The sequence below is a fragment of the Gouania willdenowi genome, chromosome 24 (assembly GCF_900634775.1).
Source record: "Gouania willdenowi chromosome 24, fGouWil2.1, whole genome shotgun sequence".
NCBI classification, from domain to species: domain Eukaryota; kingdom Metazoa; phylum Chordata; class Actinopteri; order Blenniiformes; family Gobiesocidae; genus Gouania; species Gouania willdenowi.
The window spans coordinates 17,180,170-17,194,844 of record NC_041066.1 but is presented as its reverse complement, the minus strand read 5'-3'; the positions used below and the strand labels follow the sequence as shown (position 1 = coordinate 17,194,844).

General features: G+C 36.3%; 1 protein-coding gene across 1 annotated transcript; it reads left to right on the top strand.

The window, feature by feature from the left end:
• Window positions 1-10,863: 10,863 nt before the first annotated feature.
• mrps18a (mitochondrial ribosomal protein S18A) lies at window positions 10,864-14,202 on the top strand. Its single transcript, XM_028439857.1, has 6 exons — window positions 10,864-11,057; window positions 12,157-12,188; window positions 12,349-12,453; window positions 12,544-12,667; window positions 13,769-13,841; window positions 13,936-14,202. Exons 1-6 carry the CDS (start codon window positions 10,910-10,912, stop codon window positions 14,078-14,080), a joined length of 627 nt encoding a protein of 208 aa, XP_028295658.1. The 5' UTR covers window positions 10,864-10,909; the 3' UTR covers window positions 14,081-14,202.
• The last annotated feature ends 473 nt before the right edge of the window (window positions 14,203-14,675 follow it).

Genomic DNA, 14,675 nt, shown 5'->3' with positions numbered 1-14,675 from the left:
GTCTTGTTGCTATGTTTTTCCTTGTAATTAAGCATTGTTGCTATAATTTGACATTTGTACGTCATTGCTGTGTATAAGTAAATGTTTAATAATGTACATGGCCCCTATCAATTAAACAAATATATGATAAATAATGATACATTTGACCCAAGTTTCTCACCTCAATGAACAAAACCTTTGAGGGTTCATAGATGCGTTTGTGATTTAATAAACAGCAGAAAAATAAGCACAAAACGGAGGACTATTTTTGAATGGAAAGCTAATTTATCATTCTCTATTTTAATAAATGTATGAATACACACAATAAATTGGGCAAACCTGTTCTGTTCAGTCAATTCAGCAATTTTAATGAACTTTTCGTTGGTTTAAGCTCAACATTCACCATAAAAGAATGCATTTACTATTTGCAAATGGATCCGTTTCTGGCTATATGCAGACCATAAAATGTAAACGAGACCCACAAGCCACTAGTTCCCCCCAAAAATGAGATGTACCATCTTTATCCCTAATATGCTTCAAAAGAAATGTAGGATATTAAAATATAATAAACCACAACCATAAGTTGTGACTTTTTAAAGTTGTATTCTTGCTCTCAAAAGATAAAAAAACATTTTTAAACACTCAATATGTTTTCTTAATCAACATTATTATATAATCTATTTGAATTGAGTGGCTCAAATTAGGGGCGCACGGTGGCTTAGTGGTTAGCACGTCCGCCTCACAGCAAGAAGGTCCTGGGTTCAAGCCCTGGGGTGGACACTTGGGTCCTTTCTGTGTGGAGTTTGCATGTTCTCCCCGTGCTGCGTGGGTTTCCTCCGGGTACTCCGGCTTCCTCCCACAATCCAAAAACATGACTGTAAGGTTGATTGGAGTCTCTAAATTGCCCATAGGAGTGAATGAGAGAGTGAATGGTTGTCTGTGTCTGTGTTGCCCTGTGATGGACTGGCGCCCTGTCCAGGGTGTACCCCCGCCAAGCGCCCTATGAGAGCCGGAGATTGGCACCGGCAGACCCCCGCGACCCTGTTAAAACGGGAATAAGCGGGTAAGAAAATGGATGGATGGATGGATGGCTCAAATTAAGATGCTAATTGTATTCTGTTTTTTTTTGTTTTATTTCACTTAATTTTTTCTAAAATTTTACTTAATTTCAAAGACAGGGTGTAATGTCACTTTTTTAACTGATAAAATGTAATAAATTGTTTTCTTGTTAACTCATTAACAAGAAAACACAATAACGTGATAGAGAAATTCTATCTTGAGTCATTTTGTGGTTTTTTAACGTGAAAAACTTGCCTTAAACAAACACAGGCCTCATGCATATAGGTCAAAACGGACAAAAGGCTGAAGTCTAATTTCAACATATTGCTGTAATACATTAAATGAGGTGAAATCTGAATCAGTGGAGGCTCTTTTATCCCCAGTGGTCACCTCATGGTTCACGAGGCCACATGTCGACAGCCTTTGAGTGAAAACGGCTGTCACTGAAGGAGATTCTCCAGTCCACGTGAAAACGCTGCTTCTGCTGGTGTCATGGCAACGCACAGAATAAGCAAGTTTAAAAAATGAGAGAAGCCAATTGTGGGAACCACATCGATGGAAGAGCCACACAAATCACATCTGATTTATGATCATTTATGATGATAAAACTTCTCTTTTAGCACGTCCTTGTTGTTAGCCACTGGGGGTGACCCCTTCTAAAGGTCAGACAAACACAAGTCACCCAAAAGGTCTGAGAACTTCAGGAGGTGCAGCACGAGCTCCAAAGTAAAAACAAAAAGTGCAACCCAGCGGAAAGAAGAATGTGGACGAAGAGAGAGAAAGAAGATTTCAAAGAGTTGGAACCTGTAGGACGGTGGAGGTGACCCAAGATACACACAGATGCAGTAGTCGTAAGAATGCAGGGTTGGGGTCAATTACAATTTTACAATTTTGAATTACAATTACATCTTCAATTTTCCATGTTCAATTACAACTTAATTTGATTCCTTTGACCAGAATTTCTTTCAATTACACTGTAAACCTGAATGTTCAAAGTAATTAAATAGATTAAGTAGTTTATATTCAAAGTTATATAATGTTCTACAAATGTAATTATGCCAAGTTGGTGTCACATGTTATTCCTTATTTGAGTTGTAACTTCTAAGTAAGCATAACCTAAAAATACAATTATGTAATAACATGCTAAGAATAATAAAGTCCTGTTATTTCTGATGTTAGGAATTATTCAAAAATAAAAGTGATTTATGTAGCACTTCAATTTAACTGTAGCCAGTCATCCAACCTTTTAAATTCTGGAAAATTTTGACTTCTAGGTTTGTACATAAAAAATTGAGGCATTCGATTGAATCATTTTTTTTTTTTTTTGTTCTGATAACATATTTGGGTTTACAGTGTATACAATTAAAATTACATTTATGTTCTCAATTACTAAAGTTTATTATAATTAATCACAATTACTAAGTATAAAAGGTGCAACAAAAAAAAAAAAACCCATAAAACTTAACTATCCTCTTGTGTTAGCGGGTCAGTTTTGAGTCTTAAATCACCTGTAAAATACACAAAAAAATATTCTTTATCATTTAATTAGTTTCTCATCTCTTGGTTTCCTTGTTGGGCTTCCTAATCAATGAAAATATTGGTATTAATATTTTTGGTGTGGGCATCTGAGCCTTTTTTCTGTCAGTATACCCCTAGATTTAAATTATTTTAAATGGTAGAATGATCAAGAACTGTCAGGTAGTGGGAAAAGTTGATATAAAACATGTTTTAATAATTGTTAATACGTTTGATTAAATTGATTAAACTGTAAATGACAGTTTTTATAGAATTTCCATGCCAAATACAATCACAAAGTCGATTATCTGAACTTCATTACAATTTGATTTTTTTTCAAAATAAAATTACAATTAAAATTGCATCATGATTGTAATTGACCCCAACCCTGTAAGAATGTATGCGTAAATGTGAGTGTTTGTGTTTGGAAGGAGAAAAGAAGAGTCTGGGACTGTTAGTCTCGGCCAAATGTACGACAGGAGGGATTGAAAAGCTCTTCAAAGAGCAGTGAACTTGTTGGAGGAGCTGCTGCTGCTTAGCACGTACGCCCCAGTGAAGGAGACTGCTGGGGGAGGAGAGCGACAGGAGTGAAAGGACTGAAGGAGAAAGAAGGTGTGTGTGTGGATGAGGTTAATATTCCTGTCACTGACTCACAGAACTTTGCCCAACATTGGAATAGAAAATCTATCCTGATGCTTATCCAGAGGTGTACAAAGTACTACTATATCCTCCTCAAGTAGAAGTACTGTTCCCTGGATGAAATTATACTCAAGTACAAGTGCAAGTAAGTCATACATAAGATACTTAAGTACAAATAAAAAGTAGCTCAATTAAATAGAACGAAGTGAAAGTTACTAGTTACTTTCACCCCCTACATTTATTTTTGGTAATAAATCTTACCACGGTTCTTGCACTATTGGAACTTTTTTTTTCCACAAAGGCATAATACAATAATACAATACAATAATGCCAATAAATTACATTCAAAATAATAGAAGAAATGTTCAAGCTTTGAGTATTTGTCAACTGTAAAACAGTGCCATACAAAATGTACCATGTGGGTAACAACATAATAGGTAGAAATAGGGCTGGGCGATATGGACCAAAACTCATATTTCAATATTTTTTCTCAAAGTACCAATATATGATATAAATCTCGATCATTTTCATTCAATAAAGTCAGACCAGAAAGACAATTCAGGGTTAAATTTACTGTTGCAAAATGACACAGGCCGATTTATTAACATGTTATGTCAGGCTTTTTTATGTTGTAGAATAATGAAATTTTTGGTCATAAATGTTAAATGTTAAATATTCACAGGTGGCCATATTGGATTTTCCAATATGGCGATGCAGGTCAAGGTTACTGTCAAATAGGCATCGTATTTAGAATCCCTGAGGTCCAGAACCTTAGAAATGTGTTTTTAATTTTAATTGTGTTTTTGGGTGGCCCCCATTTTGAATTTTCCAATGTGGCGACCCCATTGAGAATTAGCTCCCAAATTCAGCAGATCAAAAACTGCAAGCATGCCAAATTTCATGCTTGTAGACAAATTTACACATGTCTTCCCCTGACAGACCAGGCTGCTATAAGAGACAGCACGTGTGAGTGAGTTCTGTAGTGTGGCTTGTTTAAGGGAAGGTCTGGGTTAGGACACACTCAGAGATCCATCTACTGTAAATGTACTTTTCATGCTGCTCTGAGAAGTAGTGAAAGCAGTGACTCCTAAAACAAGTATTTCAATACAGAATAAGCTATAAAAGATATATAGAGTATATATCAATATAGGCCATATTGTAATATTTTGATATTATCAAAATAGAAAACTTGATATTTCTTGAATTGCGATATATCGACCAGCCCTTGGTAGAAACCCCAACCTGTACCCAAGAAAGTGGCTAAGAACATATGGATTATGTTCAAACAAATATGAAAAAATTATCACAAAAAATAACAATTTAATCAGTAGCGGCTGGGTGTGGAAATGTAATAAATTACTTTACATCTTTTAAAATGTATACTTAAGTACAAGTAAAAAGACTGATTTAGAAATATACTAAAAAATATAATAAAAAATACCCATTAAAGCAACTCAATTACAGTAATGTGAGTACTTGTAATCCATTACTTTCACCTCTGTGCATATCTCTGTCAGCCTGCTTTTAATTTTTCTGCTTTGCTGGGTATTTTTTTACCTCTCCTCACCTCCTGTTACCGCACTGTGGGCCTTCATTTAAACTTCTTACCTTGTAATAGGCCAATTGTGTTCAGTTGACTTCCTTGGATGCAACAGGCCTAAGTTAATCACCCAGGAAAGCCTCTTAGTGACAGCTATGCCTTTAACTGCATACCAGACTGCCCATCACGCTGGATGAGGAAAATCCACAGATTCCATCATCATGGGAATGAACACAGTGGAATCACAAAGAGAAACACAAACCAGTGCATGTCATTAGCAGAAGTGAAAGTAATGGATTATAAGTACTCACGTTACTGTAATTTTATGGGTACTTGTACTTTTTTGAGTATATTTTTAAATCAGTAGTTTTTCTTTTACTTAAGTACGTTTTTAAAGAAGTAAAGTAATTTGTTACATTTCTACACCCAATCGTTACTGAATAAATTATAAAAATTTTAAATGATCAACGAACTTTGTAAAACTACTAAAAAAGGAACCGACCAACCAGATTCATTGTACTGCACGTATTTCTCCGTTTGAATTTAATTTATTGGTGTTATTATTATTGGTTTTTTTAAAGAATTTTACATTTTGACAAACCTTTTATTTTATACAGATGCTTTTGTGGAAAGTAATTTGGGTTCCAATTGTGCAAGATTTAGTCTCGTCCTTTTTAACTTTATATCGTACATGAGATGTTTACTGTATGCAAGGGAACCGTAGCACGATTTATTACCAGCAAGTTCATTTTGTCTTCCTTTTTCTTAAATAATATGTATATATTAATAATATTAATTTATTCTGACAACTTTTTTCAGGAAATTTACTTTCAAATTTACTTTGATATCCTGCCATGTTTCGACTGCCAACTGTCAGTCTTCCTCAGAGGCATTTGCTGATTGCTTCGATGTGTCCTTTACGAGTTCTTTTCTACATTTTTTTATTTTTTTAATTGTGAGTGGAGGCAGACATAGTAACAGGTGGCCAAAAATAGTTCAAAAGAAGCAAAAAACGTGGCAAGAAAAGAGTGTAAAGTGACTAAAATGTGGCCAAAGCAGTCAAGAGTGGCCAAAAAATGGGCAAATAAAGTGGAACCAAGTGGTATGTTATTGTTTAATGAGCAAAATGTGGCAAACAAGTGTGAAAAAGGGCAAACATGTGGAACAAAAAGAGGCAAAATATAGGGAACAAAGGAAACAAGTGGTACTTGTCAAGAATGGACAAAAATTGGATGAAAGTGGTAATTATTGGCAATGGAAGCTAAAATCAGAAAAAAGTGTTAGAACATTTTGAAAAAGGGGCAAAAATTGGACAAAAGAAGTAGCAAAATGGACAACGGAAATAGGTGAAATGGGGTTTAAAAGTTTCCCTCTTTTAAGGTTTTCTGGGAATCTAATGATTAAAATGAAGACATAAAGAGCCACATGTTGAGCATCACTGACCTAATGACGGCTTCTACGTGGTATCCACTGATAATGTGGTGGGCTGGTCTGGACACAAAATACCAGGGATGAATTATTGTCCTAGTCCACCCCTGCTTGAGGGTCTAAATATCTATTCTAATGTCTGTGATCTTGAGGATCCCACAGTAGTGCTGCTGCAGTAATGCTGTTCTAACCCTGTTCCTGCTCGTCTTCTTCTTTGTTTAGACTCTGGAGTAGAAGTTATCACCGGGGGCCATTCAGCCTTCACCAAAACACTAAAGCAAAAACAAACCGAGCAGTGTAACGATAAAAGGGGAATGCATGCGTGCAGTAGGGTGGGTTGGATTTGTTTTTGCTGAGATGGGACCGTGCCCCACTCATCTCCCCCCTCATACCCTACCCTACCCCCCCCCCCACGCCCCCATCCCCTAGTCTCATCTCATCTGCTCGCTCCATGCTGCGTTTCAGCAGTTTATCCAAGAAAGCAAAGGGTGAAAACGCTAACCTTTTCCACACAGCAATAACTTCCCACCATGACATCAAACCAACATTGCTTCAGGGTCTTTCAGTGTTCGCTGTGAAAATGTCAGACAAGCTCTTTTCATCAGAAGGAAATCCTATCTGTTTTACTGAGGGGGCCTGTTTGTACAGGGCCGTGTTTCATTTGAATATTAAAGCCGGCGAGGAGGTAGCCAGACACTTTAAATGACATTTTTTGGTGCTTACTGGGAGGAATGCGACCACTTAAGTGTCCTCGACTGAGGGACCTGATCACTGAGACAATGCACGCTGTGTGCTTGCAGGGTGACAGTAATCCCAATTTATCTACTCTCTGCTTCAGGCCTCAGATAAGTCTATTTTTATCAGGCTCCAATTGGTTTTATTGTTCAGTGTGAGGCCAGTAAATACTTATAACTAAATACAAGTCAAAAGAATATTCTATGATTTCAAGTTGAAAAGAAGATTATAAACATCACTGAAATGTTATAGTTTGGTTTACAAAGTGCCATGTGTTTTTTTTTTTTTTTTTTTAAAGCATCAATACATCCATTTAAACTTTAGGGTTTAAATGGATGTATTAGGGTTTAAGTTAAATATTTTTTTTTTTCTTTCTGTGAATTTAAATGGATACCAAAAAAGGTACACCTTCTAACAGGACTGGGACAAAAATTCAGACCAGATATTTTCTGTCCATACCAGCCCATCAGAGGACACTATGTAGAAGCCATTATTAAGTCAGTGATGCTCAACATGTGGCTCTTTATGTCTTCATTTGTATTATTATTCTCCCAGAAAACCTTAAAAGGGGAACACTTTTTAACCCCTTTTTACCTATTTACATTTTATAACTTCCTTTGTCCCATTTTTGCCCACTTTTTTCAGACTAAAGCTATACTCTTTGCCAATAAATATCCCTTTTTTCCTATTTTTTTGTCAATTCCTACAAGTTCTTTTTGACACTTTTATCCAGATGTTGTTCTTTCTTTAACTTTTTTGGCCACTTTTCATCCAAATATGCTAACTTTTGCCCAATAAATACCACTTTGTTCATTTTTTCCCTACATTTTTGCCCTTTTTCACTATTGTTTGACACATTTTGCTCATTTAAGATACCCTTTGCCATAACCTACCACCTGGTTTCTCTTTATTTGCCCACTTTTTGGCTATACTCTTGAATGCTTTTGACCTATTTTTGTCACACTATGCTCTTTTCTTGCCAGTTTTTGACCATTTTGTGTCTACGTTTCCATGACAGCCTCCACTCGCGTGTTAAAACACAAAACAAAAACAAGAAAAAGTCACTGGGATGATGCCCGGGTATGCCTCTGTCTTCTAATTTCTAATGTTAATAAAAGCATCCACTGCATTCATCTTTGAAACATTTCTTCTGGTAATGCAGAGACGCAACAAAAAGGGAATAAATTATGTCCTTGGTATAAATCATTAAACATGAAACGCGATGATGTTAAACTCTCCTATGTGCCAAAAAATAGTAGTCGTGTGGGGTTTACCATTTGAGAGTGGCGTGAAGCTGTGTCTCAGATGTGGGAAGGATGTGAATTTGGGACGCATCATCAGTAGTGTTCCTTTGAATCAGGGGAAGTTTCAGCCTTGCAAACACTGGACACCCTCATCAAAGGTGGCCAGCCACAGGGCGATCAAGCCTGACCTTGGGTCCCATAACTGTTTCCCATTCTCTCCTATCTGCAGCTTTAGGACACACTCTGTCTGTGCCCTATATGTTCTTTTATCCCCCTAGGAAGTGTCTACTCTTTGATCTCTTCCTTTGAAGTGATCAAAGAGCATTTATATTCATTGCTGCAATTGCAGAAAAATACATTCTTGTTTCCAGGGAGAAAGAAAATAATTAAAAAAAAAAAAACGTCATTGAAATTAAAATAATTCAATTTCTCAACTCTGACAGCTAAGACGCTGAATGAAATTTCCCATTGGTGGATGAATGTTTATACTTTTATTTTCAAAACATGAGTCATTTTAACGTGACCTCTGTTTTCTTGCTCTTCTGTTAGAGGTGTAAATGAAATCTTTGGCAGGGTTGCTGTTTGCTGCAGCGGTAAAACTTTCTAGCATGCTCATGCACGCTTGCGCCATAAAAAAGACTCATTTATCATATCATATTGCTCTGAGCACCCTTTTTGCTCCAGATTCCACACGGTAGGACTATATATCTACTTTTTTATGGTTTATATGCTTGTCAAAAGACTTGAAACAACAAAAAGGAAGTGATGAACTTGAAAAACTTTGTAATAAATATTTTCTTAAAAAGGTTGCTGGGACTGAATTTTAAACTTTTGCTTAAGGCCAGCTCATAATTTTGTAAAGCAACCCTTTATGCAGATAAAGCTACAAGATATGTTTTGAAATGATCAAACAACAACAGCAGGAAGGGACAATGTGAGAGTTTTCCTGTGATAACACTACACACATCAAAGATGAAGCACCACCAGTATCTTTAGCTCTTTGCTGGAGAAGCTTGGCATGTTCCGACAGTACACAGCTTTCATGCCGTTATCATGAGCTTATACTTTGAACAGTGACCCTGTTTCTGAGATACCAAACAATAGCACTGCAAGGAGCAAAATATCTGCAGGGGCCAAAGATGCACGTTGGACTTGATGTCGATGCATAGATTTGTCAGTCCATCACAATCTACAGTGATGATAGAGGCACGCCCGTGGGAATTTCAGTCAATTTCATTTGCAGAAATGCTGTTACACGCGAGTCAGACTATAGGAGTAAACCTGAGTGAGAATTTGACATGTGCTCAAGGAGAAGATACAAACGGAGATGGGTTATTAACTTATTTTATTTCTGAAGCGATTCAGTCAAGAAACCATGTTCACAAATGTATTTTTTTCCTCAATTATCACCTACCCTGATAGCACGCATACGTCTCGCCGATGTCAGCCTCAGATTGTGCGTCGGCATTCTACTCCTAATGCGTCATTTTGTGTGTTTTTCCCCCCAAATCGGTGATAGCACTTATAAAATTGTAGAACTGTAAAATGTCACTTCCATTAAGCTGGTTTTGTGCTGAAAATACATTTATGATCATGAACTGTGTCTTTCTTTATTTTGTCAACACATAATAAGCTATTTAGTGGTAGTATATTGTTTTTTCCTTCTTGTTGTTGTTGTTGTGATATTGTCATATTCTTATCAGATTTCAGTAAATACTCGACTATAGATATGGAGATATTTATACTAAATGAATGATCCGAGCAAAATAAAGGTAAATATAAGCTGTGGAGAGGCCGCGCTGAGCATCTTTAATCCATCGGCCAAACGGCCAATGAGCAAACGCTCTCCATAACACGTCTCGCCGATGCAACTTCATTCATTGTGCCGACGTCGGCGAGATATATGTGTGCTATCTGGGTATGGTCTGTTTTTCTAATGCATATAATCTCCTGTTTTCAGTTAAGTTTGTTTTCTAATAAATTGGGTTGCAACATTTCAAAATGATGTTATAATACCACAGTTAATTTGAGCTGATGAATGGTCATTGTCGGTGAGTGCATTCTTTTTGTTGGAATGAATTGGTAAAAATCCTAGCTACTATCACATAACTTTCATATGAACAATAAAGTCTAGAAATGTGGATAGATAAAGATTAGAAAGGTAAATATTATGTAACATCTTGATATAAACTCCGATATTGACAAAAACTATATTGTTCTAAATCTTTTGTGGAATTTTTCATTTATTTATTTTTAATCAATGTATACATTTGGACCCACTTAAATGTATTCATGACAAAACAAAAATTGGAAATTTTATAAATTGCCAAAATGTTTCCTCATATTTTAAATTTTTTTAATCATGTTTACTCTAAACTTGAGCTCATGATTAATTGGTTTATTCTTGGTAAACTACTGCATAGAGACATGCAAACATGCCAGATGTTCTCCTACTTTTACAAGTTTCCTTTGTGAGTTTTAAGAAGTGGCTACAGATCTAATTAAAAACTGTATCTCTTATGACCTGCAAAATCGTGAATTTGTTTAATGAAACATTGAAGGACTTCTAAAGAATGTGACTCATTGATATAAACATACTCTATTTTATTGTATTTTTTCGTTGTTTTTCAGTTTTCTGCATCAACTGTTCTCCTTCAGTCTTTGTAGGTGTAGTACCTCATACACACCAACAGTGTCGCTGCTGTTCCACAGTCTACTCTCGCGAGATTACGATCAGGAGAAGACGAAGGCGGAAGGTCGTGTATCAAACATGGCGGCCCGCAGTGTGCTCAGGTCTGTTTGGACCTCGTTTTCTGGACTAAGAGCCGGAGCTACAGGCACCAACCTGAGCGCCTTACAGCGGATAAATGTCCCTCAGCTTTCTGCCTTCACCGTCCAGTGCAGAGGGATCCGTCAGGGTGAGACTAACGTTCCCGTTAAACTCCATTTTATCCTGCAATGCCACCTTTATCAGACATGAACATGCTGTCCAGAGTTAATGTCATTTCATATATTTGTAAATGTGTAAAATAAAAAAACGGAATAAATGTTGATCATATATGTTAAAAAAAAAGACTTGAAGTGAGTAAATGAAGCAAATGATCATCATAGTGTTCTAGTTTGCACTTCCACGTATAAATACATTTATATTTTAATAAAGTTCGCATCTTACTGAGATTGTATTTGTGCATATTTGCGCACTACCGGAAAATGATTTTTTTGCTGTTAAAAAAATAAAAATAAATAAATAAATCATTTTTGTTTTCAAAATGAACGGACTCATGTTTTGTTTGTTTATTAGATTGGGTTAGGGTTATAATCTTAGTACGTGACACTGGAACTGATGATAACAAAGCAAAAAGTGACAGAAATCAAGTCCCTGCAAGATCTTTACTTTCAATTAATTTCAGTTTGTGACCCATTTTTATGTAATTTGAGGAAATTTTGTGGAATAATTGAAAGAATATCGCAAATACAGTTATTTTAATAATTTGAGATCACAAATGACTGTCATCATGTGATATAAGAGTGAGGAAAATGTGAGCCCTGCTAATATTGTAGAGTTTCATTGAATTTGTGTATTAATTTGGAGATATCTACCATGATGGAGGAACAAGCCATAGACTGTATATTGAAGCAGAGCGCCCACAGCGATGGTAAACTTTTGCGCTGTGTTTGGGTGTTCTGGATTATATAAACCTGTTCATTGTAGCCATGTTGTTTTTTTTTTTTTACCCCAATGAAGGTCCTTTAACCGAAGCTTTGGGAAATTAAATTGTTTTATTTTGCATTGATCCATTTTTCACACAAAGTTTAGGTCATCAATAAAATTTGCTCCGATTCTGAAAAACCCGTATTGCACACACACATATTACAGATGAATTATTATAAATGAGCCTACTTACCCTGTATTTAACCACATGGAGTCCATTATGAATAAAAGCAGCTACTTCACAAAGATGTTTTGTATTGGATTACACACACAATGTATGTTTAAATTTTACTTTTCGTTTGCAGTGCTGGAGAATCAGGAGGGAAAAATAACAACTGTAAGTAAAACAGAATTTTCGGTGTGTATTCTTCTATAAAGTTGTTATACACACTCGCATGTATACACAATATTTTTTTCTGTCATTATAAACTCACTAAAGTTGTATTAGACTTGATCAACACTTGATTTGACAACAAATGATGTTAATGTTCTACTAGATTGAGGGAAAAATCCTGGATGTTCCACCTGGACCACAGCCTCCAAATCCCGCAGCCAAGTGCCCAATCTACAGATGGAACCTACAGAACAAATACGATTATACAGTAAGTTTTCTCCATCTGCATGTCTAACACACGTTGTATAATTAGTTATATACGGAGGTGTCATTTTTCAGTTTTTCCCCCACCTTTCAGGATGTCCTGTTACTCAGTCAGTTCATCAGGTCCGATGGAGGGATGCTATCTAAGAACATTACTGGGCTCTGTCCAGAGGAGCATCGTAAGATCACTGTGTGTGTGCAGATGGCTCATAGAGCAGGTCAGTCACTTTTTAAAATGTCATTTTATTCAACCACCAAAGATGAACCAGAATCTAGTACAGTTTGTATTTAGTTTCCAGATGTTTGCTGTTTTATTTAGTCTTTTTTTAATAGATAATGCACAGAACTACAAAGCTACAACGTCAATGCTGAATTTTTCAGCTTGTCGCTACTGGTTAATGCACTGGTTTACAAGTGTAATGGCGTTATATAAGCAGGGGTAATCAGTTTCCTGTTTAAAAAATAATTGCATGTTCAACATTGCACTGTATGTTCGTATACTTTTTTACCCTGCATGTGAAATGCTATAGTGTCCACATGCATAAAAGCTTTAAAACATCAATACTAATAATAACAATAATAATAATAATAATAATAGGGTTATCAATCTTTTGCTGCTGCAACATGTCATCCACATTAAAAATGTGACGTCCATTCTTGGAGGAGTTCTGTGCTTTTCATTAAGAGTGCTTAATACAGTGTTTTTCAACCCTAATTGGGGTCCCCATGAGGTTAAATGGGGACACCTGAGATGTCTAGTAAGGGAATTACTGATTAAAAATACATTTTCAGGTTGTTTTTTTAACCAGGTTAACCATTCAGCATTAATTGTCATAGTGATTAAGCCGAACTGATTGAATCTCTGAAGTTTTGTGTATTTTTCAGTAATTTTGTACTTTTTTTAAATTTTTTTATTTTGTGTATTTCTGTTGTCATTTTGTCAATTTCTCTGTTCTTTTTGTGTATTTTTATTTGTGTCTTTCTTGTTTAATTTTGTGTATTTCTGCTGTCATTCGCTGTATTTTTGTATGATATTATGTTTCTGTTATTTGTGTCGTCCTTATGTGTATATTTTTGAATTTTTACATTCTGTTTTGAGTAATTTTGTTCATTTAATTTGGGGAATGCAGAACACATGACAGACGGCCGCTCGTTGCCAATGTTTGGAACTAGACGTATTGTAAATGTATACATTGTAGTATTGTTTTTTTTTTTTTTTTTTTAATAGTGAGCACACAAAGCGGCTTTGCTCATTATTGGTGTTGGTATAAATACCATAAATGGTGGTGTTAAAAACATATTTCTATTCTGTATTGTAGGTCTGCTTCCAGACCATAGACCAAAGCTTCCTGAGGGTTTTGTCCCCAAGAAACCAAAGCCCCAACTGAACAGGTGCCATGTCATTCACAACCACATTTATGTGCATCACTAGTTACCGTAAAACAAACTCCAATTAACACTTTTTTCCCATCTCTGTACTAAACAGGTACTTGACTCGCTGGGCCGTTGGATCAGTGAAGCCAATCTACAAAAAGGGACTGAAGTGGTGCAAGAAGCGTATGGCCGTTGGTCACCCAATTCTTAAAAACAATGTGAACTATGGTGTTAAACCCCTGTACTTGAAACACTGAAGCAATCAGAGCAACAACTGTATTTATTCTAACTCGTGTTTATAATGCTGTGTGGCTTGACCCCGCCTCCAAACCATCTATTCTCTATGAAACGCAAACATGGAAATAAAGTGTTTAATCTACGGCTTGTGTTTACTGGAGCACTCCGTATTACACACTACAAACTCAATGAGAATTTACCGTCTACTATATACTGTTAGGATGATGACCATTCCACGACCGTGGCTCAGGTGGTAGTGGGTCGTCTTCTGATCGAGAGGTTGGGGGTTCGATCCCAGTACCTGACTATGTGTCGAAGTGTCCTTGGGCAAGACACTGAACCCTAAGTTGCTCCCAGTGGTCGACTAGCGCCTTGCATGGCAGTCCTGTCCCACTGGTGTGTGAGAGTGATTGGGTGAATGAGCTGATATGTAAAGCGCTTTGAGACTGCTTCAGTGTGGTGATAAAGCGCTATATAAATCAAGTCCATTTACCATTTACTTCCAAGTTTCCCAAGATGCATTTCGAACATACGACAAAAAACGGGAGGACAAAGACTGAGGAAAAAGAATCTCTAAATCTGCTCCTTTGAAAGTTCTGAAAGCATTTTAAGCGA

Coding starts and splice junctions, on each gene's coding strand:
- mrps18a (XM_028439857.1), top strand. CDS start 10,910: ATGGCGGCCCGCAGTGTGCTCAGGTCTGTTTGGACCTCGTTTTCTGGA. Junction 11,058..12,156: donor GTGCAGAGGGATCCGTCAGG/GTGAGACTAACG, acceptor TTTCGTTTGCAG/TGCTGGAGAATCAGGAGGGA. Junction 13,842..13,935: donor CCAAAGCCCCAACTGAACAG/GTGCCATGTCAT, acceptor TGTACTAAACAG/GTACTTGACTCGCTGGGCCG.